General features: G+C 38.0%; 1 protein-coding gene across 1 annotated transcript in view; it reads right to left on the bottom strand.

Moving 5' to 3' along the window:
* Positions 1-5,325: 5,325 nt before the first annotated feature.
* The window catches only part of LOC146136839 (sushi, von Willebrand factor type A, EGF and pentraxin domain-containing protein 1-like), a 35,392-nt gene continuing 13,864 nt past the window's right edge, over positions 5,326-26,853 (bottom strand). Inside the window, exons 2-20 of the mRNA XM_083396267.1 lie at positions 21,756-21,890; positions 20,832-20,961; positions 20,276-20,385; positions 19,590-19,781; positions 19,050-19,247; positions 18,054-18,254; positions 16,921-17,121; positions 15,726-15,914; positions 14,987-15,172; positions 14,140-14,274; positions 13,440-13,566; positions 12,236-12,345; positions 10,965-11,156; positions 10,495-10,692; positions 9,665-9,787; positions 8,942-9,133; positions 8,470-8,667; positions 7,547-7,747; positions 5,326-5,534 (exon numbers count right to left, since the gene is read on the bottom strand). Of these exons, the coding sequence (XP_083252393.1) occupies positions 5,326-5,534; positions 7,547-7,747; positions 8,470-8,667; positions 8,942-9,133; positions 9,665-9,787; positions 10,495-10,692; positions 10,965-11,156; positions 12,236-12,345; positions 13,440-13,566; positions 14,140-14,274; positions 14,987-15,172; positions 15,726-15,914; positions 16,921-17,121; positions 18,054-18,254; positions 19,050-19,247; positions 19,590-19,781; positions 20,276-20,385; positions 20,832-20,961; positions 21,756-21,890 (3,227 nt within the window). The remainder of the gene's footprint in view (positions 5,535-7,546; positions 7,748-8,469; positions 8,668-8,941; positions 9,134-9,664; positions 9,788-10,494; positions 10,693-10,964; positions 11,157-12,235; positions 12,346-13,439; positions 13,567-14,139; positions 14,275-14,986; positions 15,173-15,725; positions 15,915-16,920; positions 17,122-18,053; positions 18,255-19,049; positions 19,248-19,589; positions 19,782-20,275; positions 20,386-20,831; positions 20,962-21,755; positions 21,891-26,853) is intronic.

Raw genomic sequence — 26,853 nt, 5'->3', positions numbered from 1 at the left:
CATATACCAAGAAGACCTTAACACAAGTCATTTGGAAACAGTGATCAAGAGGACTTAAGTCAATCGAACCTTGAAAACGTTCTCATGCAGGGGCGGGCAATATACGGCCCGCGCCGGGATCGCAGACAGTTTGTGGTCTTACATGATAATGCGGCCCGCGTCCACAGTCTGCCGTAATCCCCCACTACTTGCTTACCACGTCAAAAACAGTGACTGTTAGTTATTCTTTAGTTCTTTGTTTTCTTTGTGTTTTAAGTTTCTTTGTTTTGAGTTAACTATAGATTTAGAATTTACAATTAATATTTTGCCATGGACTTTGCCAAGAAACTTAAAGGAGTGCCGCAAACTTTAAGGTTTGGATGCCTAAAAATACATTGTCACTCAATTCGGCAAAGAACAGTATGTTTGCTGTGCAATTAAAGTGTTGCCGTGTTTAAAGATTACAACAAAATACGATTTATTCCTTGTATAGGTGGGTCAATACACGACCAATGTATCGTTTCAGGAATACGGCCCGGCAATTACTTTATTTTACAATATCCAGAAAGCCGTCTGGTGAAGTTGCCCGCCTCTGTTCTTATGAATGCGTCTTAGGAAGTGGACAATAAAGTCTTAAATCAATTGAGTCAAATGTATAGAGTTTCGTTAAACCGTTGTAGCCAACAAACCCCTTTTAAACACAATAAGTATACTTTGAGTCAATAGACTTAAGTCACTACAACACTGGCGAAGACCGGTGACCAAATGGCACCGTTCAAACTATAGACGTCTGTCGTCTATGCCTGAGTTGCGGCGCCCAATCGCAATAAACAAGTACTCTCCCTACACAGTTTTATGAAGGTATGGCGCTATTTAGATCGTATACCGATGGTTTAGCTTCGTATTTATTGTGACAGGTTTAGTCCTACTCTATCCCCACGAGTTTAGGTTGTAGGGTATGGGTCCGATTAATGAGTCTTCATTTATATAATTGCCAAGATGAATCGACCACACTCCTACAAGATTTGAGATGACCTGTCTTCGTGAGGCCATTCAGGTCCTGTTCTTTCCTTTAGTTCAGATACATGAACAGTCAATTTTTGCTGTCTTCAGTCAAAGCTGTAAAAGCCTCTCTATTTTATATTGATTGAACACGCTATTTATAGACGAGAATCAGTTAAGAAAATTTCTGCAAACGAAGAAAGATTTACGTCATTAATTCTTATAATACTTAACAAAATATCACGTGATAACAAGGCGTGGTCTAAACCTTTTTCACACTTATTTCTGACGCGAAACATACAAATTTTACGTCAAAATGCGATTGCGAAACAGCCTCTGACTCCAGTTAAATGTCAACAGTTTGAAAATCACACGACCGGGGAAACCGACTAATGTTCAGACCGCGGTGTTTTGAAACATACAAAAAAACGGATGTAAATACCTTGACGCATAAAAATTGGTGTCAGCAATTTGAATTTTTGCAAATTCGCTGCAAATATATCGCAAACATTACAATGTGGTTGCAAGAAATCTACGTAACGGAATTTTACCGAAAACTTTCCGCTTATCGTTTGCACATTGGCTGCAAGGAGTAACGCAAACATTACAATGTGGTTGCAAAGAATTTAGGCCATAGATTTTTACTGAAAATTTTCCGTTACGACACATCGATTAAAAACAAAAATTCTCTGTGTAAACACAATATGACGAAGTGGCTACTACAAATATTCCCACGCTAGATTTTGGAACAGCTTGCATATTAAAAGCTGGTTATTTGTTTGTGAAATGTGTGTGGACACGTGGACGCGAAATTGTCCGATCATTTAACGCATTTGCGCAATTGTTTTTGGTTCAATTCCTGATTCCTCGAGAAAATTTTCGTTTGTGCCTGAACTGGCAACGAGGATTTTGATGTCAGCGTTCGCTGGTTGCTTGAAATGTGTTTCATCGACACGCCAGAGCAGTTTGCTGTGGCTTTTTGCTTTTCAGGAAATCTGTGCGGCTTGCAGGAGAAAATCCCTGCGCGGTGCGTTGCAATTCTGACGTCACCAGGAAGCCGTTGTTTTGCGCGTTGCATCTCGATCTATCGCTTTGTCCAACGCTTGTTGTGTTTGTTTTCTGAAATTTCAAAATATTTTTCCGGCAGATGTGTGTTCGAAATTATCTATAGCAACACTCAGTATTCAAGTTATTTCTATTTTGGTTATAGACACACATATTTATATTTATACATATAGGCGCTTTAGATGATTTTTAAAGTTTGAGACAATTAATTACTGCAATATGTAATTACTCACGTTACATCTTTTGCGAATCAATACAAAATTAAATTCTATTGATTTTTAACATCGAGCAACATTTCCTTAAAAATTTGCATTTTTTAGTTTGCACAATTCGTTCAATGTAAGTTTTAAAATAACGACGCATCACAAGAAAATACGCCTTGAAATTGCTGCTTTTTCACTATTAATTTTAACAAAGGCAGGTAATGGGCTTATCCCTAATTCGTGTTTATAGACTTACACGATTTTGAAGCATATATTTCGCGTGTGGAAAAATCATTATGCTTTTCTTCGAGGTATTTAGACTCGTGTTTGTTTTTTAACTACCTAACTAAACGCGGCTGCGTATGACGAGAGTTCCCTAAACTAAAACCCAAAACCGTACCAAATGTTTAAAAGAATTCGGAAATTTAACACAAAATTATTTCGTGCACAACAAAATTAAGTCGTGATTCACAAGTTTAACGCGTTGATTTCAAACTATTGAGCTCCAAGCACAAAATTAATCTCTTTTAACATTTATCAAAATATCGTGCGATCGATGTTTAATCTTAGACTTCATAGATATAGACTATACATAATTTGCGAAATGCGATACATAATGGTTTAATAAAAAGTCGCATTAAAACAATTTACAGACCTTTCAGTCGATATTTTTACTTATTATATATATAATTTTGTTTTTAAATGTATAATAGATTTTTCACCTGATAAACTAGGCAGAATCAGTTATTGTGAAATCCATAATTCCGTTTCGTTTTCCATGATTCCAAACGGTGGTGATTTCTTTATCGGCAACGCTTGTTTGTATTTCGTGTTTCGAATTCCAAGCAAATGCTTTGCTGACGCTATGGAGCGTCTCTTCACGTATCTTTCGATGAGATTAATTTCTTCTAAAGCTGGCTTCTTGCAAGTTCCAAACATGACAGTTTTTAGGCGGTCGCTTGTAGGTGGTCCGCGTCGTCGATTGCAAAGTATTTGTTCGATTTGAGGTCCAACTTTTACTTGAGCTTCGTTCGTCACACGTGGGCATCAATTTGTAGGGTATGGGTCCGATTAATGAGTCTTCATTTATATAATTGCCAAGATGAATCGACCACACTCCTACAAGATTTGAGATGGCCTGTCTTCGTGAGGCCATTCAGGTCCTGTTCTTTTCTTTAGTTCAGATATATGAACAGTCAATTTTTGCTGTCTTCAGTCAAAGCTGTAAAAGCCTCTCTATTTTATATTGATTGAACACGCTATTTATAGACGAGAATCAGTTAAGAAAATTTCTGCAAACGAAGAAAGATTTACGTCATTAATTCTTATAATACTTAACAAAATATCACGTGATAACAAGGCGTGGTCTAAACCTTTTTCACACTTATTTCTGACGCGAAACATACAAATTTTACGTCAAAATGCGATTGCGAAACAGCCTCTGACTCCAGTTAAATGTCAACAGTTTGAAAATCACACGACCGGGGAAACCGACTAATGTTCAGACCGCGGTGTTTTGAAACATACAAAAAAACGGATGTAAATACCTTGACGCATAAAAATTGGTGTCAGCAATTTGAATTTTTGCAAATTCGCTGCAAATATATCGCAAACATTACAATGTGGTTGCAAGAAATCTACGTAACGGAATTTTACCGAAAACTTTCCGCTTATCGTTTGCACATTGGCTGCAAGGAGTAACGCAAACATTACAATGTGGTTGCAAAGAATTTAGGCCATAGATTTTTACTGAAAATTTTCCGTTACGACACATCGATTAAAAACAAAAATTCTCTGTGTAAACACAATATGACGAAGTGGCTACTACAAGGTCATGTCCAGTATGGCAGATAATATTGCGTATTTGATTTATGTCGCTTTTCTTAATAATTACTTTTAATACAATTAGTCATTGTAAGATGTTGTTGCTTTATAAAAGTCTTACTGTTTAATTCCTCCAGAATGGCTATTTATATCTAAGAAAATTCCATTTATAAATTTACATTAGTTTCATTTATATCATGAATCGTCCCTGCAGACCTAATTTGTTTCCCCATTGGAATTACTTCTCTACCGTGATTTTTAACCACTTCTTCTGCTTTGGCTGCTTTTGCTGTATTCTGTAGCTTTCTTTATATTGAACGAAAAGTGGCTGCTCGCACATCACCAAGAGGCATCATTGCATGTTAGAATTGTTTATTAACAAGCGCAAAAGCCAGTTAGTTTCTTCGACCGGAAAATGATCGAGAAATGTAACAAATGTTTTGCGATAGACTTGATAAAGATAATTTCACAGCGTTCACTATAAAATTTAATTGCTAAATATAATAGAAATAAAATAGTCTGTCAGATATAGTTTGTTGCTACATATAGAGTTAGCTTCTTCGGTTCCAGAAGGTCAGGAAGCATATAGCCTTGCAAAGTTAACAATAATTGCTGAAGCGACGAATTCAAGAAAAAACAAATTGCTTTTGTTAAAAGCAGAGCTTATAAGACTAAGGTAATATAAATCTTATAAAGACAGCATGCATTTTTACTAAATAGTACAAGGTTGTCTGATAACATTGGATTGGGCCGAATGCTGGATGTCAAGTGGTATTATCGCTACTCGTTCGATACTATAGGGTTATATCGGTGCCGACCCGAATCCGAATAGTTAAAATAATTTTAAGCAAGTTTTGCAATTCTACACAGCGATTTATACTATGCAAAAATAAATTTTCAAAATTTTTCAGAAAAGGTTAAGTAAACAACTGAACACATCTAAAATTATAAAAGGTTAAGCAAATTCTGGCCTAATGACATGGATAAAATTATCCACAGTTTACATTTTGTTTATTTTGTTTGTTTTTATAATAGTAGTGGCGTCTTTTAATCTCAAATCTGATCGCAAGAATTTATTATCCAAAATATCAGGTATCGGGGTCGGAACAAATGTCAAGTATCTGACATTACTAGTAAAAACATACAACTCAAAATCGGCTCTAGCTGTTATACTTGCAAAAAATAGATGACGCGTTGGCACAGTTAAAGCTATATGCGACGGACCTGTACTCTTAGTTTCTCTTTACGAAGTTTATACAACTTCGCAAGTTGGTGGAGTGGGATTGGACCAAATTCCGATCAAATCACTGTTGCCATCGTATATGCAAACAGTCGTTGATTCGCCGACCAATCCAAATCCTGCATTGCAGGAATATTCGCATGTGCTGAAGATCAGATTGCCGTTCGTGCATGTCACTTCACCATTCACCGGGTTCTCCTGTGGTGGTTGGCAGAAAATAGCTGCAAAAAACGAAGAAAAAGTGGTTTATGTTTTTAGTCGCTTTTACTAAATATTGTATCAGAAGAACTTATCTCAGTTACTTTTAGGGCGGTGAAGTCTGACCCGGGGCTTAGGATTCGACAAAGTCGGTTTATTTCGCTGGGGTCCGATTCGGAACTCGAGTAAGACCACGTATAAGACTACCCGAGTTCCGACCTTGCGGTATACGCATGCGCATTGCGAAGGCCAAAATTTCGAAACTAGGAATTGTAAAGATGGAATAGCATATATGGCTGGATATTTTCCAAATAATAATTGTGGGTAGATAGTGTACATAACCCTTCCTTTTAGTGGATTCCTGTGCATGCAAGTTAAGTAAATCGGTTGATTGGATGCTGTTGATTTGAAGCTGGTTTCGGGACTCAGGATTCGATGAAGTCGGTTTATTTCGCTCGAGTTGGACTCGAGACAAACTATACGTATGACTTTGGGGCAAAAGTGCGCATGCGTATAACTAAATTCAAAAACGACAAGGCCGCAAACTGTGATTTCTTCCTGTGAAGATAGAATAGCATATGGCGGAATATTTTCCAAACAAGAATTGTGGGTTGATGAAATATATGACCCTATACCTTTCAACGTATTTCTGTATATGCAAGTTAGGTAAATGTGTTAAAACCATGCTGTAGAGTCGAAGCTAGTTCGAAAAAAATGACTAAAGGCAGGCTTGAGTAAAAGTATACTTACGGCGACATACTGGTGGTTCTGGATTTGACCACACCCCGATCGGCCCTGCGTTTTCATTTGGATTGCAGATGGTGGCAGATGGACCCACGAGAGCATGTGTTGCGACGCAGGAAAATGAACAAACGCTATACATCAGGTTGTCGTTTGTGCAGAATACAGTCCCGTTTGCCGGATCTTGTTGTTCTGGTATACATGTGATGGCTGCACAGGAAACAAAAAAAAGAATGGTAAGGGATGACCCATAGCCTTAAAAGCTTCAACTTGAAAAGCAAAATACGTCATTTTGCCCAGTTTTATTCCACGTAATCCCTTCGAAAAGCATTTTACAGGTATAGGGATTTTGTATTACTTGTATCTGCGGACGATTCGCAAATATAAAAATAAGGAGACGCTAAGTTATTTCATATCGAATAACTTAAAGCGTTTGAATTGCCAAAATTTTTAAGGCGTTACATTCCGTAATTAACGTTTTGCTAATTATAAAAAAAATATAATTGCACAGCTGAACATTTTAAGCGCGCATTTGTCCTAAGCGCTGTTTATATTGATATCGTAACACGGTCTGCATGATGCAGACTGTAAACACATCGGCTTTGTTGTATGAAACATTTTATTCGGTGAGGGGTGGGCCAGAGTTTCGATATATTGTTAAAGGAGGGTGGGGCCAAAAGTTTAGGAAACCCGACCCCAACCTAACGTTCTGGATCCGTCCCTGCACGGAAAGCCTTCTTTATCCTAACCGAGTGTTCCCTAACATTTTATACATCAGGGTGCAACTATAGAGACATTTGAAAACGTGGTGGCGAACCTCCGAAATATGAGCAATGCCTCAACTAAAACGAAAAAACAATTAAATAGCAATTAAATCGTTTTACTTGCAAGCATTGAGATAAATAGGTTATTATAAAATGTTGAGCGACAACGCTCAATTTCAACCCAAGTTCATTGACTCGAAGATTTAAGTTCAACTCAAGTCATCTGTCCAAACGACTTGAGTCAAGACAATTCATTTTACCAAAACGACTTAAGTCAAGTCAAATCATTTGAAAATAGTGACTTGAGTGCACTTAGATAAAGTCAGCAAACTGTAAAAACGTAATTCTCATTAGCCCAACGCAACTCTATGACGTCACCATGGACAATTCAACTTCTTCAGGAGCGTCGTGTTGATTTTTTGTTAGGTGCTTCTAGGTGCCAGAAAATTCTCTTGCGGACCCCAGAAGGACCGCGGACCCCAGTCTGAGAACCACTGACTTAAGTCATTACAACACTTTAATATATATACCTGTGCAAGTGGGCGAGTCATCACTCCAGGTTCCGTAAGTCGGAACATTAGTGCTGTCTTCGTCACAGGTGAGCACACTTGCCCCGATAACTGCAAAGCCGCGATTGCACCCGAACGTGCAAACGCTGCCGTTGTAGTTCGAGTTCGTGCAGGACACACCGCCGTTCAACGGCGCAACTTGCTCTGGTTGGCAGTTAATTTCTGCAAGTTGTCATACAGGTGTAAATGAAAATGATTTGCTAAAGTGTTTGCTGATTTGTGCTCGCTTTGTGATTTATTGATGTAAATACGCCAAAACTTTGCCTTCTCTAATAATGTTCAAGAACATGGTAAAAACAGTGAAAAAATCAGAATACCATATTGCGCTAGGAAAAAATCTCGCAGCATTTCAAGTTGAATGGGCCATTCTTTAAACGTATATCTGTCGCTTCTTACTATAGGTGTTACTATCTTTTATCTCTCGTGGGTCTTTTTCCGCCGTGTAACTTATTAACACGAAATAAAAAAAATGTCAGACAGTTATGATCCAGGGTTATTCACAGACAAACATCACGTACAAAATTTTATTTGGGTGAAAAGTGTCCTGGAAGTTAGCACTATTATTGCTACAGCTAAAAAGTAGTATTCAAACAAAACAGTCGTTTGTAATACAGAAACATAACAATAACCAGTGGATTATTGTTCAAATACAAATAAGAAACGTTTATGTAGAGTGTTGCCAATATTTATGATATATATGAAGTACACTAATTTTAAATCAGTCATAACATTTTTTGTTGGTTTTTAAGATCATGCTGATTGTGGGTTGCTTGACAAATGGATCTGTATATAGTTATAAAGCATTTTTCGCATGTTTAGAAATTCGCTTTTAACTCAGAGCATGTTCGAAACAGATCGCTTAAATTCGTTTGGCCTATACTTACGTGCACACGTTGGGAATTCGCCATCCCATCTTCCCAGAGTACTTGTACTCGTGGTAAACAAACAGGTGACCTCCGAACCACCTTGTACAACGTACCCGTCGTTGCAAGAATAAGTGCAAACGCTGTTTTCAAAGTTCTCGTTTGTGCAAACCACAGATCCATTCGCTGGTGCCGGTGCGGGCGGTTCGCAAGTGATGCCTGGAAAACGAATAAAGTACCTAAATCTATTGCTGGTTTCGACTCAGGCGGTTTGCCTCAGGCCATTGTATTATTAGTACCACTTTTGAAGGCTCTTTGCGATTAACCAAGTAAAAAATGTGGCTCTGGGCATCTCGCTGGCTATCTACTCCCCTGATCTATAAGATAAATCGCGGCTTCTAAAAAAGCCTAGTCTTGTATAGAATGCGCTGGTATTTTGTTGAGTGTGAGTGCAAAGTCTAAAATAAAGCAGGTTTCCACTGAAATATCTCACGTATGCAAGTTGGCACTGTTTGCGGCACCCAATCGACTGCTCCCTCGAAATAGCGGCATCGCAATACTCCAGGAGAAGACAGTCCGTAACCATCAGCACATGTGAAAGTGCACTCGCTATTGTAGAAGTTCGAATTTGAACAATCTACGTTTCCGTTGTCTGGCGCCTCCAGCGGTGGTAGACAGACGTCGGCTGCAATAAAACAAATTTTTGCAATCAATATTTTGTAAAGCGTTTTTAGGCAAAGCTTAATAAATGTGTACTTGTGTTTGTTCAGGCAACAAAATGTAAGTTACCTTTACGCTTTTTATTCAGTATAATTTATTTGTAAACGGCCCCTTATTGCCTTAAGCATAGTTTTTGTTTTAAGGTTGATTTCAAGGATTCCACCACCACAATGCAAAGATTTGCCTGAAATACTCATCATGTGTTTATCCATGCATGATTTGTTACGTTAGTAAGTGTGCGTGTGTATTTATAAATTAATGTGGCGCAAATATGTTGGAAAGTCTAACTTCAAACTCCGGGTATCATCCTTCATATCGAAGTATAGATGAAACAAATTATGAGTTTTTTAGGTCAAAAGAAACTATTTTGGAATTTTGTGATCCTGTCGTTGTAAACTAAAATGGGCGACATATCAGTTTTGTAGAAAGTATTTGATTGTAGCTCAGGTTCCGTAAGTCGGAACATTAGTGCTGTCTTCGTCACAGGTGAGCACACTTGAACCGATAACTGCAAAGCCGCGATCGCACCCGAAGGTACAAACGCTGCTGTTGTAGTTCGAGTTCGTGCAGGACACACCGCCGTTCAACGGTGCAACTTGCTCTGGTTGGCATTCAATTTCTGCAAGTTGTCATACAGGTGTAAATGAAAATGATTTGCTAAAGTGTTTGCTGATTTGTGCTCGCTTTGTGATTTATTGATGTAAATACGCCAAAACTTTGCCTTCTCTAGTAATGTTCAAGAACATGGTAAAAACAGTGAAAACATCAGAATACCATATTGCGCTAGGAAAAAATCTCGCAGCATTTCAAGTTGAATGGGCCAGTTTTTAAACGTATATCTGTCGCTTCTTACTATGTACTATATTTTATCTCTCGTGGGTCTTCTTCTTCCGCCGTGTAACTTATTATCACGAAATAAATAAAAAATGTCAGACAGTTATGATCCAGGGTTATTCACAGAGAAACATCACGTACAAAATCTTATTTGGGTGAAAAGTGTCCTGGAAGTTAGCACTATTATTGCTACAGCTAAAAGGTAGTGTTTAAACAGTCGTTTGTAATACAGAAACATAACAATAACCAGTGGATTATTGTTCAAATACAAGTAAGAAACGTGTAGGTTGTTGCCAATATTTATGATATATATGAAGTTAAATCAGTCAGAACATATTTTGTTGGTTTTAAGTTCATGCTGATTGTGGGTTACTTTACAAATGGATATATATGTAGTTATAAAGCATAGCATTTTTCGCATGTTTAGAAATTCGTTTTTAACTCAGAGCATGTTCGAAACAGATCGCTTAAATTCGTTTGGCCTATACTTACGTGCACACGTTGGGAATTCGCCATCCCATCTTCCCAGAGTACTTGTACTCGTGGTAAACAAGCAGGTGACCTCCGAACCACCTTGCACAACGTACCCGTTGTTGCACGAATAAGTGCAAACGCTGTTTTCAAAGTTCTCGTTGGTGCAAACCACAGATCCATTCGCTGGTGCCGGTGCGGGCGGTTCGCAAGTGATGCCTGGAAAACGAATAAAGTACCTCATCTATTGCTGGTTTCGACTCAGGCGGTTTGCCTCAGGCCATTGTATTATTAGTACCACTTTTGAAGGCTCTTTGCGATTAACCAAGTAAAAATGTGGCTCTGGGCATCTCGCTGGCTGTCTACTCCCCTGATCTATAAGATAAATCGCGGCTTCTAAAAAAGCCTAGTCTTGTATAGAATGCGCTGGTATTTTGTTGAGTGTGAGTGCAAAGTCTAAAATAAAGCAGGTTTCCACTGAAATATCTCACGTATGCAAGTTGGCACTGTTTGCGGCGCCCAATCGACTGCTCCCTCGAAATAGCGGCATCGCAATACTCCAGGAGAAGACAGACCGTAACCATCAGCACATGTGAAAGTGCACTCGCTATTGTAGAAGTTCGAATTTGAACAATCTACGTTTCCCTTGTCTGGCGCCTCCAGCGGTGGTAGACAGACGTCGGCTGCAATAAAACAAATTTTTGCAATCAATATTTTGTAAAGCGTTTTTAGGCAAAGCTTAATAAATGTGTACTTTGGTTTGTTCAGGCGACAAAATGTAAGTTACCTTTACGCTTTTTATTCAGTATAATTTATTTGTAAACGGCCCCTTATTGCCTTAAGCATAGTTTTTGTTTTAAGGTTGATTTCAAGGATTCCACCACCACAATGAAAATATTTGCCTGTGAAATACTTATTATGTGTTTATCCATGCATGGTTTGTTACGTTGGTGAGTGTGCGTGTGCATTTATAAATTAATGTGGCGCAAATATGTTGGAAAGTCTAACTTCAAACTCCGGGTATCATCCTTCATATCGAAGTATAGATGAAACAAATTATGAGTTTTTCAAGTCGAAAGAAACTATTTTGGAATTTTGTGATCCTGTCGTTGTAAACTAAAATGGGCGACATATCAGTTTTGTAGAAAGGTATTTGATTGTAGCTTTATACCAATGAAACCAACCAAACGCCTTTAGTTTGACCTGCACCCTAAAACGAACTAATGCTTTTTTTTAAAGAGGTCAACCCGTGAACGGTTTGATTGTAAACACAGTACAGACACCTTTCGGCAATTTGGTAAATCGTGTAACGTAAGGAGAACGCTCACTTCGAAGAGTCTGTGGTGATGGTGTCGAATTACCTTCGCATCATTTCATTTATTTTTCACTGTTTTGTTTTTTTATCTTGCAGCAAACTATGTAGCCTAATAAAATGTCTTAAGTTAAGTTGCAAATAGACTCTCCTACATAAAACGGATTTCAAACAAAAAATAATATATAGGCCAATCTGGATGCTATAAAAACAACGGCTCAAGTCAAAAAAGAAAAAAAAAATTGGTGCAGATCACAAAAATTTATTGCGACTTAAACGACTGTGTATTACTGTTTAAAAGAACACCTTAAGAGCATCATGTTATTTCAAAATAAAACGTTTCTGATCCGCTAAAAACCAGGTGCTGCTATATCTGCAATTGAGTTAAATTCCAAAACGAAAAATCACCTAAAAAAGTTGTAACCTACAACTGCGTAACTTCAAACCTACGTTCACATGTTGGTCTTTCGCCAGTCCATTCCCCAATATCGCCGCCATCAGATAACTCACATTCCCGGGTGCTGTCTCCTACCAAAACGTAGCCGTCCACGCACGAGAAACTAAAACAAACAAACGGCCATGCATACTTTGTCAGAAAGTTGAACAGCACATGACGACATTTTAGCTATACGACTTGTTTTTGGTTTACGTTGTAATCTTTTCGTTATAAATCGGTGCGAAAACAAAAAGTAAACAACCACATACAAACAGAGAATCATTTGTTTTTTTGATATTTTTACCTTGTGATTAATTGTTAGTTATCGAAATTTAGGATTTTTTGTTATAACAATCCTACTAATTATCTGAACCTTAATATAGGTTGATTAAATTGAATGTGGCTTTATAAAATTGGCATCTCTAGCACAGTTTTTTTAACCTTTTTCCCCGTTGTGTTACAAGCTTTTAATATTTCGTATACCCTACGAGTAGAGGGAAACATGAAAAAAAATGTAACATGTTGTCACACTTTAACACCATAACGTTGCCCAACAAAAGACAAAAACCCTTGAGAACTTGCTGTCCTCGGCAAACTCGTACGCTAATGCCTTGAAGAAATCGAGACAAAATACATTCAATGAGGGTAAAAATTGCTTTTATTAGTTTTAAAATTTCTTTTTTTTATTAAGAGGAGACCTCGCATATTGATCATATAAGGTTTACTCGCAGTGCAAAATAAAATGCGTTTAACTTAAATATTGACGTTGTAGAAGTGTTAATAACGCATTGATGAGATTAATATACGTGAATTTGAAGTGTTAAGTCTTAACTATAATTATATCTAAAATGTGCAATAAAAACGTTCAGAAACGCGATATCGTGTTTTTTATGTAGTCCAAGTGATCAATAGATGTGATTTGAAATACGGATGTAAAGACGTGAAATATACGTGCGGAGCGCGAAATAATTGTGTTTCTTAAATTGGATTAAACATTATTAAAGAATATAGTGCTTTAAGGCTAAAAGGTATTGAGTATACAGTAGATCCGGTTGAAGACCACTGCCCGAGCGTATAGTCACGTTTTTTTAACTTGTACTTATTATTAAAAGAAATGTGTATTAAAGGAATTATATGTTTGGTCGCGCTCTTTTTAAAATTGTTACAAGGTCTCGTCGTAAGACTATAATCGTTAGTTATGTCACAGAAAATGTTCACCTGCACACGCTGGTCAGTCCGTTTCCGTCGGAACAGCTTACATTGCCGTTTGGAATAGCTTCTTGTGCCGGAAGACAAACAATTGCATCGCAGGTTGGGCGGGGGTTGCTCCAAGTTTGGTCAATCTCTGTGTGCAAGTAAATCTTTTTTGTCGATCATTCGACTTGTTTTTATGACAATGTCACCGAGTGAACTTGTGGTTCTACTGCGAGAGGTTTTCCGCGGCCCATGACCCACGTGCTCTATGGACACGTGTTTCTAATCATTCTGTGTTGCGCGTTGATATCGCAATGTGAATTACGCGATTACTCGCCTATAAATGCTCGTGCCCTTCTTGTCTTATCTCCATTCGAATTAAACATTTTCCTACTTTGGGCTCTGTTGTTTTACCGGCAAGGCAAACGAAGGTTAGAAACACAAGAGCAAATAATACATTTTTAAGTCAGATTTGTCTTATTCAAATACTGAAAAGAAGTGGCGCGGTTGAAAAATGGTATAATGAAGTTGGCAAAAATTCGCACAACCATGTTTCATCAGGTTAGAGTCTGACCAGAGTCGTCAACTTAAAAGCACAATTTTTCAACGTTTCACTTGTTTTCATACATTTTTTGACACATACTTTCTTTTTGTAAAATTTTTTCGAAATAACAGTGTCCAGTTTTGCTTTTTAGTTCAGTAACGCAATGTGTTGTATACTTACGACAGGTTGTGCTACTATCTCCGGTCATGCTGTAACCAGGTAAGCACGAAAAACTACAAACGCTGCCGACAATGTGGTCGTCTGTGCAGGAAAATCCTCCATTTTCAGGAGCCTCTTGTGCTGGACAAAAAAGCGCTGAAAAGCCAAGATTAAACAGGTTAAGTGTGGGATAGATTCAGTGGAGTTTTTAACTCATCAAAACAAGATAACTTTAAACAAATATGAATGGTTGCTCTTTTTAGAACAATATTTCAACAAGGTCACTAACTAAACAAACGCTACAAAGATATTTAGCAGTAAAATTATTTCATGGAATTTGTATATCAAGGGTGGCACTTATGTTTGATTGCGATTGACTGCAAAAAAATTAAAAGAGTCTAAAAGTCACAGGAACAAACGTCACGGTGCACCCGTTTTTGTGTAACTAATTTTGCACTTAGAAAATACACGAAACCAATCAACATTTACGAATTGCTTCGTATAACGACAAACATCTGTTAGCGATGAAAGTTAAATTTGTTTAGTCATAATACGCTTCATTAGGTTTGGTCACCTACAACAATTTTAATGTTTCTCATGTGTAGAAAAGTTACTATGATAAGTATTTTTCCACCTAACAAAGCCGTAAAACGTAAGGTAACCGGTATGATAAAACATAGTGATACCAGCTGGTATCCTACGGACCAACATATACTATGATCCCCGCTAGGCCTACATGTGCTGCTTGAGTTCATTTAAGTTTATGGGCTGATCGATCGCGATCAACGTTTTGGCCACCCTTGGGTCTGATGCATAATAATAAATTGCTAGGTTCTGTACATGAAAAAAATATATAAAGAAAATGTACCTTCGCATGTCGGAAACGCTGCATCCCATCGCCCGGTTCCCCCGAAGTTACGGCAAACTATTTGAGAGTTTCCGACCAAAATGTGCCCGGGATCGCACTCGAAGTCACACACGCTCAAGTCGTTGTTCGCATTCGTGCAGGTCACCACTCCGTTTTGCGGGTTCGCAATTACGAAACACGTCTCAACTTAAACGAAAATTCAATTGCTGACCGTTTTAAAAGAAAGAGGAACGTTGAAATTATTTGCAGGTTCACAGTAAGGTTGAGTAGGATGAGAAATTGTTATAGATTATTATATTAAAAAAAATACGACATGCCTGATGTTTCGATTAAAGCTTCAAATCTAATCTGCATAGTCCGGTTACTGATTGGTTTTCAATTTGTAATAAACACCTAAATAAAATCCAATTTTTTTTTTTAGTTTATTACTTGGTTTGTATCATGTTTGTAAAGCATGCGCTTTATCAGTCCAGGCTGACGAAGTTTACACATATTTTCGATCAATACTTTGGGTATAGATGTCTTATATGACATTGACAATATAGTTGGCAATGTTTGTTCAACGTTTTATGTTATTCGGGTCAAATTTTGGGTATTGCTGTATCGAGATTAGTATGTATGCTTAAGTAATACAGCTCTCGTTTGAAATTAGAACAACTGTATAATTAAGTTCACATTAGCCCTTTTCAAACCCACATTGGTAAATATGAAGACGAACGTATTCGAAAAATAAATATACCGATACAACTTGGCGCCGGTCTGTCCCATAGGGAGTTATCTCCGACCAGGACGCAAGTTGTTGTGTCGAGCCCATCTAATATATAGCCTGGGTTGCAACTGAAAGTGCAAGCGCTGTCGAGAAAGTTCCCATTGGTGCAAGACACGTCGCCGTTGGTTGGGTCTGACTGCGGCGGCACGCACACGATTGCTGCAAAATGAAGAGTGAAAATTTGTTCGGTCAACTTTGATCCGGGTCATGAATTTCACAGTTGCTGGAAGCGAACCTCGGTTGGGTTGCAAATATGCAACTGAGTCAGTTTAAGCGCTCGAAGCGCCACAACTTTGATTTCATTGATAAAAGATTGCAGAATGTTACGGTATGTTAGAAGGAGGTTTGCAAAATATGAGTACATAACTCGATGTATAAGAGCTTCATAGACCTAAACCACGTTAAAATCTACACAAGCGCAACAAAACATACAATGGGTTGATAGCTTATTTTAAAAGTTTGATATTGGTGCCACCCACGATACGATCGCCATATTACAAAGACGTAACATTTGTGCAAACCGTATAAACAATAAATTAACTAGTAACTTAATTGGCAGAGGTTGCATCTAAGTTGATGCAGGGCTCATGGCTGTGAGTGTGGACACTAACAAAAATGTGGAAACATGATAGGCGCCTTTAATTTGAAAACACAATTGCATACTATAAGGGCAAACAACACGCCACTCACTTAACTTGAGTAACAAGTGCAATTTTTTTGAAAGGTGATAGTAATGGTGTCGAGAAACATATTTGCCTGTGCGGTTTAGTACGTTTAATTGACAGCAATAGGGAAAAAACAACATTGAGAAATTGATGCCAGCTATTTTTTGGTTCCAAAACGTATCACAGAATTTTTGTGGCTCATTTTTTGAAGCAGGTGGCCGAGCCGGCACACAAGCCATCGCCTTTGCGGGCATTTAAAAAAGAGCACGAAATATTTGTGAAATACCATTTGCCTGCATCAAAGTTAAACTGTTTAGCACAAATATTGTGCAAAATACCCAACATGAAGCATCAAGATTTTAACAAGCAAGTAATCTCACCCTCCAGAGATTGTTTGACCTTTCAGGCATAAAATAGTTGACAATTTGGCGATTTTGCCAAACAAAATCATAGAAAGTTTTTGTTTTTAATGTTTTAATAATTTATAATAAACAACTAACCGTCGCAGGCGGGAGGATTGGGGCTCGACCATTCACCCAACGGGTCGCTGTTGCCGTCATCCTCGCAAACCATGGTCGTGATTCCGTTGGGACTGTAACCGGCGTTGCAAGAAAACTCGCACGCACTTCCCAGGTAGTTGCCGTTGGAGCATTGAACGCTGCCGTTCGCCGGCGCCACTTGCTCTGGGTTGCACCTGATAGCTGAGCCAAGCAAAACAAAGGCGTTTGGTCAGGTAAAGCAGTGGTTCTCAACCGGGGTGAGAGGTGCCCTAGTGTGCCATTTCTAGTGCTCAAGGATGCCGATAGGTATTTGAAGTTTTTTTAGGAATCTGATGTTTGCTCGATTGGTAAGCTAGTAGGGGTGCCGCAAAATGTAAACAAACTATTTATTAGGGCAGTTGGTGCTGTACTTAGGTGGGTTGTTTGTGGTTAGGTAAAATGTTGTATAGGCCTGTTTCTGGCCATTTAGATCTTATTTCGAAGAATGTTTTTCCTTATGTATGTAGTACACCTTAGCTTGGATTGTGTCAACAAGCTTCCTAGAGCAGTAAGTCATTAAATTAGTCTGACGAAAAGCGCAGTCTAACGTAAGCCAAATCAGAAAAATGGCTTTCGCTTGATGACCTAATAAATACTGTGCTACAATCAGATTTTAAGCAAACTGCCCCTATAGGTTTTAGCGTCGTAATGTATTCGAAGTCTTAATATGGAATTTGCTCCGGCAGGCATCATATCAGTATAGCGAAATCGCTCTTCCGGGATAAAGTAAGTTATAAACCGACGTTTCGGCAGCAGATACCAGCTGACCTCATCAGGGTTAATAATAATTAAAACGATAACGCGTTAGCGAGGTTATATATTGAAAAAGTATATAATGAAAGCCTATGTTAGATTAAAATATTAATATAAATAGATCGAAATCGCCCTTCTGGTGTATACGAAGCAAAACCGACGTTTCGGCAGCAGATACCAGCTGACCTCACCAGGGTTAATAATTAAAACGAGAATGCGTTAGCGAGGTTATATACGGAAAAGAAATACAAAATTAAAGACTGTATGTTAAATTTTAATAATACTATCAATAATAGAAGTCTTTTGTCTGGTGTAAACAAACTATTGGAACTTATGCCTACCGACGCAGGTCCGTGGCGTGTTGCCGGACCAGATTCCAATCGGTTGATCGTCGCCTGCTGAAATGCAGGTTGTTGCTGGCGAGCCAACCAGAGCGTGTGCAAGATTGCACGTGAAGGTGCAAACGCTGTCCAGGAAGTTGCTGTTAGTGCAATCGACTGTGCCGTTGGCTGGTGCCTCTTGTTCGGGTTGACAAGTAATGGCTGTAAAGCGTAAATTATTATCACTACTTTAACGGTTTAGCTCGGTAACGCGAGACGAAGGTTACGTTTTGATTCTGCAGCAAACCACATATGCCAAGTCATAACAGTATTCGGCAAATGGCGTTTAAGACATAGCACCTTGTCGTCCTTATTACATTCACCCCTCTTATTTTAAGCCTATTCATTTCCGGTGTTAATTAAGGTAAATAAGTTTAAACTAAAAGTGTTCGTTCAGTTGGTGTCCAGAATAATACGTGTAACCTGTTTTTTTACTATAATCCATGCACCCTGAAACGAAAAGAACTAAATATTATTTTTTATGCTAATGCTGCAACTTAACATTGCCTTGCGCACTGAAAAAAAGTTTTATGCAGAAAAATTATGATATATAACCCATTTTCATAAAAAAACACTTTATTTTAACCCAAGTCATTTGTCCAGACTTAAGTAAAGTAAAGTCAAATCATTTTACCAAAAGACTTTAATTATGTCAAGCCTTTTTCCCAAATGACTTAAGTCAAGTCAAGTCATATTACCAAAATACTTTAGTTACGTCAAGTCAAGTCATTTTTTTCCAAATTACTTAAGTCAAGTCAAGCCATTTGAAAACAGTGATTTAAGCGGACTTAAGTCAAGTTATTGACTTAAGTCATTACCTCACTGTATAGGTGCTTTAACTTACGAGAGCAAGTTGTCGGCTGGCCGCTCCATAAGGTTGATCATTTAAAGAGGCCGCAACATGTTAGAAGATAAGTTTTAAACCATGTCGCTTAAACTTGTTTGGCGTATACTTACGTGCACACGTTGGGAAAGCGCGATCCCATCTTCCCAGAGTACTTGTATTCGTGGTAAACAAGCAGATGACCTCCGAACCACCTTGCACAACGTACCCGTCGTTGCAAGAATAAGTGCAAACGCTGTTTTCAAAGTTATCGTTGGTGCAAACCACAGATCCATCCGCTGGTGCCGGTGCGGGCGGTTCACAAGTGATGCCTGGAAAACGAACAAAATGTTGTCTTTAGTAAACTACATAATTGTCAAAATATACCATTTCTCTTTTTCTATCTTATAGGCAACTGGTTTTGTTTATTGGTTCTATGAAATTTAGAAGATTTATTGACGAACGAATTTCACAAATACGTTGCTTTGAAACAAATTACCAAACTTATTTTAAACAAATTATTTGATTTAATTGGGGCTTAATACTTCTGTTTCAATCCCGTTATTCAATTTTGCTAAAAAGTTGCATGATTTCTGTTTTCAACTGCTTTCCCTGTAGATGAAATATTTATTTGGCTATAGTTTCCACGCTTAAGTTTAAAAGCGTAATCTCACGTATGCAAGTTGGCACTGTTTGCGGCGCCCAATCGACAACTCCTTCGAAATAGCGACATCGCAATACTCCAGGAGAAGACAGCCCGTAACCATCAGCACATGTGAAAGTGCACTCGCTGAGGTAGTTGTTCGAATCTGTACAAACTACGTCTCCGTTGTCTGGCGCCTCCAGTGGTGGTAGACAAACATCGGCTGCGATGAAATAGGAAAAATAAATCCTCTTGTTACAACCAACTAAAGGGTACATTTTTAACCTGGCCGCTCTAGCTAAAAATTAGCTTCTTTAGCTAAAAAACTAGAAATATTGTTTGCGAACGGGCATTGGAAAAAATCAGGAATGACGTCACACATTTACGTCATAGTGTGATGCATGAAGTAACATTGAAAAGTTGCGTTGCAAGTTACATCTAAACGTGACGTTATTAAGAAATAACCCTAAGAAGACCGCACAGATCGTTTATGTTTAAAGCTCAAGGGTTGCTGCTTTAATATAAAAGCTACATTTTTAAGATTTCGCTTAAAGCGAAAACAAACCTTTATATGGTTTAATTTTCCCAAAAAAATATTTGCGAATGTGCTATAATACGCAGGGCGCCTTTGGTCTGGTTAAACTACAGTTTAGGGAGCCTTAGCTGACCTTTTGGATTGGCGCAGGCCTCTTCGTGGCTAACCAAGTAAATACTCACGGACGCATTCCGGGCTAGTGCCTGTCCACTCTCCATTAATCCCGGTTGAGTCGGCCTCGCATGTTCGCGTAATGTCGCCCACAAGGTTGTACCCGTCGATGCAGGAATAACTATCGTACAAGAAGAATGTTGTAATAACCATTTTTCTACTTTTTGCCCTCACTGGAATAGTGAACGTCAGACTGATCGCTTCATAAAACGTGTTTTTTGCAATTAGGATAGATAATTGCGACTCAATGTTGGCCAAATGTTTGATAACCAAACAGCCTATACTTCTGCACGAAGCATCTCTATGGATTATAGATCAAATTTATTAATCTGTATCAACTTTACGGCCAGAAGTACCCATAATACTTATCGGGAATCGTCTCTGATCCAATTTGATCGAAAAATCTTATTTGTACAGAGAGCTTTCTAAAAAAAAAAGTTAATCAACCATTTTAAATTTCGTGTTATCGGGATACTAGGAATCACATCCTATCTTTATATTTGCAAGTGACATGATAATTGTCGTATCCCCAAAGCGTTCAATGAAGTTGTAGTATTCCTTTGTCACCTGCAAACGCTGCTTAGCAAATCGCCATCGGAGCAGTCAACATTGCCGTTGACCAAGGAGTCCTCTTGCGGTGGAAGACAGACGACAAGAATACACGTTGCCACTGGGTTACTCCAAGTCAGGTCGTCCTCTGTGAAAGTTACGAAGTTTTGCTTGTGTCGGTAGTTTTTTTTAAATTTCATTAGTGTTGTAAACAAGTCATTTTTAATTGACTCAACTCCCAGTTAAGTCAATTTTGAAATAACTTGTGCCCTAGTCAAGTCATTTGTGGAATAACTCAAGTCCAAGTCAAGTGAAAAACTAATACAAAAAATAACTAGTTCTAGTCTAATAAGTCATCAGTTTTTTTAACAAGTAAGTCGTCTGTTGCCGAGTCAAGCCCCAGAAGTTATTATTAGAGCAAGTCAACTTCAATATGAGTGACTGATATAAAGATAAAGCAATAAACAATTAAAATTCTCTCGTCCGATTATGTCGTCCGATTATTATGAGATATAACTTAACTGAAAATAGCAAAGAACAACAACATGAAGCAATCTAATCGTTTTACGTGTAGAAATTAAAATAATTAGCTCAATTTGATAACACAATCTAAAACGAAAATGCTTAATTTCAAAATGATTTGACTTTATGATTTCAGTCCAAGTCAATTTCGTCCCAAAGACTGAAATCAAGTCAAGTCTTTTACAAAACTAGTCAAGTCAAGTCAAGTCAAGTCATTTGAAAACAGCGACATGACTTGACTTAAGTCTTTACAACACTGCTTTTGATGGCGCTAATAATATTTTTTGCGATGCATTGCGACAGTATAGTCAGATAGTATTTTTCTGGGCGTCGCGACTTGTTCTGTTATATAGGCCTGGAAAGGCACGGCGCATAAAACGAACGATTCGCAAACCAAACTTTTATATAATTAGCGCTCACGGCATAATGTGGTGTCGGGTCCGTTAATGATGTATGATGGATCACATGTGTAAGTGCAAGTGCTTTCAACGTCGTCTCCGTTCGTGCAAGAAACTCCTCCATTCGTTGGCGGTATTTGCGGCGGGCATTGCGCCGCTAAACATTAAAAATGTATTGGTAATTTTGCACGAAAAAGGGTACTTTGCCTAAATATTACAAAAAAAAATGATTATACACTAACTGCTTGAGTATGGTCTTTTGTTTAACTTACACTATATAAGTTAGCAAGGCAACTCGTCGCATACAATAACAAGACAAATGGCTTTTCTAAGTCACAAAAGTTAACGAGAACACATATTGGAAATTATATGTTGGAGAACTTAGTTAGACAAATTGAGAATATGAAAGCCCGTATTTATAACGTTAACATTCTGTGGGGGATTTGATAGTGCTACTTATACTGTAAGTTAGCCGGGCAACTCGTCACATTCGACAACAATTCAAACGGCCTTCCTAATTCACTCGGCCAAGTTTTTAAAAGTTGACAAAATATGTTTTTGGACTTTAATGGTTGGAGGATTTAGTTGGAGAAATAGGAATATGAAAGCTCGTGTTTATAACGTTACCATCTTGTAGGGGCTTTGATCATCCTATTTGGTCGCAGTCTATTTCTTCCAATAAACAAATCAGCTGGCTGTTATTGATTGTAGAACGACACGGGTAAAAATACAACTGATCAATTCATATATACCAGGGGTGTCACGACCCTGTGCGAAAAGTCAGCTTTAGGAACTTTAACATGCAATCAAATTACTGCCAAACGAAAAGAGTTAAACGAACAGTTGTTTTACGAAACATCTCAGTTTATACGTCTTTTACAAATGTGTAATTTTTAATTTTCCAACTTGAAAAATGCTTCTGTACTAAGCGCGCTTCATAAGCATTTATAACGCACGACCCTGTGCGAAAAGTCAGCTTTGCGAACTTTAACGCGTAATCAAATTACTGCCAAACGAAAAGAGTTAAACGAACAGTTGTTTTACCAAACATCTCATTTGATATGTCTCCCACAAATGTGTAAGTTTTGATATTCCAACTTGAAAAATTCTCCTGTACAAAGCGCGCATCATAAGCGTTTATAATCCACTACTATGTGCGAAAAGTCAGCTTTGCGACCTTCAACGCGCAATCAAATTACTGCCAAACGAAAAGAGTTAAACGAACAGTTGTTTTACCAAACATCTCATTTGATATGTCTCCCACAAATGTGTAATTTTTAATTTGCCAACCTGAAAAATGCTTCTGTACTAAGCGCGCTTCATAAGCATTTATAACGCACGACCCTGTGCGAAAAGTCAGCTTTGCGAACTTTAACGCGTAATCAAATTACTGCCAAACGAAAAGAGTTAAACGAACAGTTGTTTTACCAAACATCTCATTTGATATGTCTCCCACAAATGTGTAAGTTTTGATATTCCAACTTGAAAAATTCTCCTGTACAAAGCGCGCATCATAAGCGTTTATAATCCACTACTATGTGCGAAAAGTCAGCTTTGCGACCTTCAACGCGCAATCAAATTACTGCCAAACGAAAAGAGTTAAACGAACAGTTGTTTTACCAAACATCTCATTTGATATGTCTCCCACAAATGTGTAATTTTTAATTTGCCAACCTGAAAAATGCTTCTGTACTAAGCGCGCTTCATAAGCATTTATAAAGCACGACCCTGTGCGAAAAGTCAGCTTTGCGAACTTTAACGCGTAATCAAATTACTGCCAAACGAAAAGAGTTAAACGAACAGTTGTTTTACCAAACATCTCATTTGATATGTCTCCCACAAATGTGTAAGTTTTGATATTCCAACTTGAAAAATTCTCCTGTACAAAGCGCGCATCATAAGCGTTTATAATCCACTACTATGTGCGAAAAGTCAGCTTTGCGACCTTCAACGCGCAATCAAATTACTGCCAAACGAAAAGAGTTAAACGAACAGTTGTTTTACCAAACATCTCATTTGATATGTCTCCCACAAATGTGTAATTTTTAATTTGCCAACCTGAAAAATGCTTCTGTACTAAGCGCGCTTCATAAGCATTTATAAAGCACGACCCTGTGCGAAAAGTCAGCTTTGCGAACTTTAACGCGTAATCAAATTACTGCCAAACGAAAAGAGTTAAACGAACAGTTGTTTTACCAAACATCTCATTTGATATGTCTCCCACAAATGTGTAAGTTTTGATATTCCAACTTGAAAAATTCTCCTGTACAAAGCGCGCATCATAAGCGTTTATAATCCACTACTATGTGCGAAAAGTCAGCTTTGCGACCTTCAACGCGCAATCAAATTACTGCCAAACGAAAAGAGTTAAACGAACAGTTGTTTTACCAAACATCTCATTTGATATGTCTCCCACAAATGTGTAATTTTTAATTTGCCAACCTGAAAAATGCTTCTGTACTAAGCGCGCTTCATAAGCATTTATAAAGCACGACCCTGTGCGAAAAGTCAGCTTTGCGAACTTTAACGCGTAATCAAATTACTGCCAAACGAAAAGAGTTAAACGAACAGTTGTTTTACCAAACATCTCATTTGATATGTCTCCCACAAATGTGTAAGTTTTGATATTCCAACTTGAAAAATTCTCCTGTACAAAGCGCGCATCATAAGCGTTTATAATCCACTACTATGTGCGAAAAGTCAGCTTTGCGACCTTCAACGCGCAATCAAATTACTGCCAAACGAAAAGAGTTAAACGAACAGTTGTTTTACCAAACATCTCATTTGATATGTCTCCCACAAATGTGTAATTTTTAATTTGCCAACCTGAAAAATGCTTCTGTACTAAGCGCGCTTCATAAGCATTTATAAAGCACGACCCTGTGCGAAAAGTCAGCTTTGCGAACTTTAACGCGTAATCAAATTACTGCCAAACGAAAAGAGTTAAACGAACAGTTGTTTTACCAAACATCTCATTTGATATGTCTCCCACAAATGTGTAAGTTTTGATATTCCAACTTGAAAAATTCTCCTGTACAAAGCGCGCATCATAAGCGTTTATAATCCACTACTATGTGCGAAAAGTCAGCTTTGCGACCTTCAACGCGCAATCAAATTACTGCCAAACGAAAAGAGTTAAACGAACAGTTGTTTTACCAAACATCTCATTTGATATGTCTCCCACAAATGTGTAATTTTTAATTTGCCAACCTGAAAAATGCTTCTGTACTAAGCGCGCTTCATAAGCATTTATAAAGCACGACCCTGTGCGAAAAGTCAGCTTTGCGAACTTTAACGCGTAATCAAATTACTGCCAAACGAAAAGAGTTAAACGAACAGTTGTTTTACCAAACATCTCATTTGATATGTCTCCCACAAATGTGTAAGTTTTGATATTCCAACTTGAAAAATTCTCCTGTACAAAGCGCGCATCATAAGCGTTTATAATCCACTACTATGTGCGAAAAGTCAGCTTTGCGACCTTCAACGCGCAATCAAATTACTGCCAAACGAAAAGAGTTAAACGAACAGTTGTTTTACCAAACATCTCATTTGATATGTCTCCCACAAATGTGTAATTTTTAATTTGCCAACCTGAAAAATGCTTCTGTACTAAGCGCGCTTCATAAGCATTTATAAAGCACGACCCTGTGCGAAAAGTCAGCTTTGCGAACTTTAACATGCAATCAAATTACTGCCAAACGAAAAGAGTTAAACGAACAGTTGTTTTACGAAACATCTCAGTTTATATGTATTTTACAAATGTGTAATTTTTAATTTTCCAACTTGAAAAATGATTCTGTACTAAGCGCGCTTCATAAGCATTTATAAGCCACGACCCTGTGTGAAAAGTCAGCCTAGCGTACTTTAACGCGCAATCAAATTACTGCCAAACGAAAAGAGTTAAACGAACAGTTGTTTTACCAAACATCTCAGTTTATATTTCTCCCACAAATGTGTTATTTTAATTTTCCAACTTGAAAAACTTTTCTGTACTTAGCGCGGATCAAAGGCATTTAAAAGGTACAACCGTGGGAAAGTTAGCTTTGCAACAGTCAGCGCAAAATTAAAATTACGGACAAGGTACGAAATGTAAACAAACAGTTTTCTTCTACAATTGTAAAAGTTACTCATTTTTAACCGAAGTACACTTTGGGTACTGGTATACTCAAGACGTGTACATGAGAATTAAAACAGCCACAGGCTCTCGCAGACAATTGTCGGCTGTGCAGCTGCCAGGATGAAAATCTTTAATAGGCATGGTTTAGTATGTTAAAATGTGCATTAGTTCTAAGCTTTTTAACTTTTGACAAATATTGTGAACAACTTTTCGACGCAAGTCAATAATATGTTCTCATTGAACAAACCATAATTGTTTAGTTTGGTTTCGTCACACGTATTTAAAACAATGCCTCAATACAGCAGTGCTAACAGTATTAAAACCTAAAGAGATGGATTTTTTCAGACATATGGCCATTTTAAAACCAGGTTGACGTTGGAAGTTTGTCCGAGGTGACCAACATGTTGTAACGTAAGCTATTAAAAGTATAAACACGATTGTATCCATCGCTAGCAGTTATTACACCTTGGCACCATTTAAGACAGTTTTATAGGAATCAGATGGGAACATACAATAATAACTACAAAGTAAAAATACATTAAGCACAAAAATCTATAATACCATAGTATGAAGACCAACGACATAATAAAGCCAAATACGCAGTAGGCCTAATTTCCACGACAGAATAAGATCTAAATCGCCTAAATAACACACATACCCGCCGGAAAGTCCTAAATTCATTAAAACAGGGCGTTTGATGGCCAAAATAACGTCTGAAACTGTAGGGAGAGGGTATGGGACGATCAGGGGCCATCGGCTGTTTTGGTATCGACGCTTGGGCACCCTAGATGGAGCGGCGCCGTTAAGGCTCCGCTGTTTTGGCATTGATTTTAGGCCCTGTTTAGGGTTAGAAAATTGTTTTCAGAGTTGAAATTATTAGAAGGGTTTGTGATGTACCTACGGGCGGGGTTAGGTGAAATTTTGTGTAAGCTTGGTTCTTACAAGTTAAGTCTTATTCCGACGTATTCCGCTTATACGTTATTACGATTATAAGGTCCTA

This window comes from Ascidiella aspersa, chromosome 8 (genome assembly GCF_963924565.1).
Source record: "Ascidiella aspersa chromosome 8, kaAscAspe10.2, whole genome shotgun sequence".
NCBI lineage: Eukaryota > Metazoa > Chordata > Ascidiacea > Phlebobranchia > Ascidiidae > Ascidiella > Ascidiella aspersa.
Note: the sequence above shows the minus strand (reverse complement) of the source record. Positions and strands in the feature narration are given on the sequence as shown.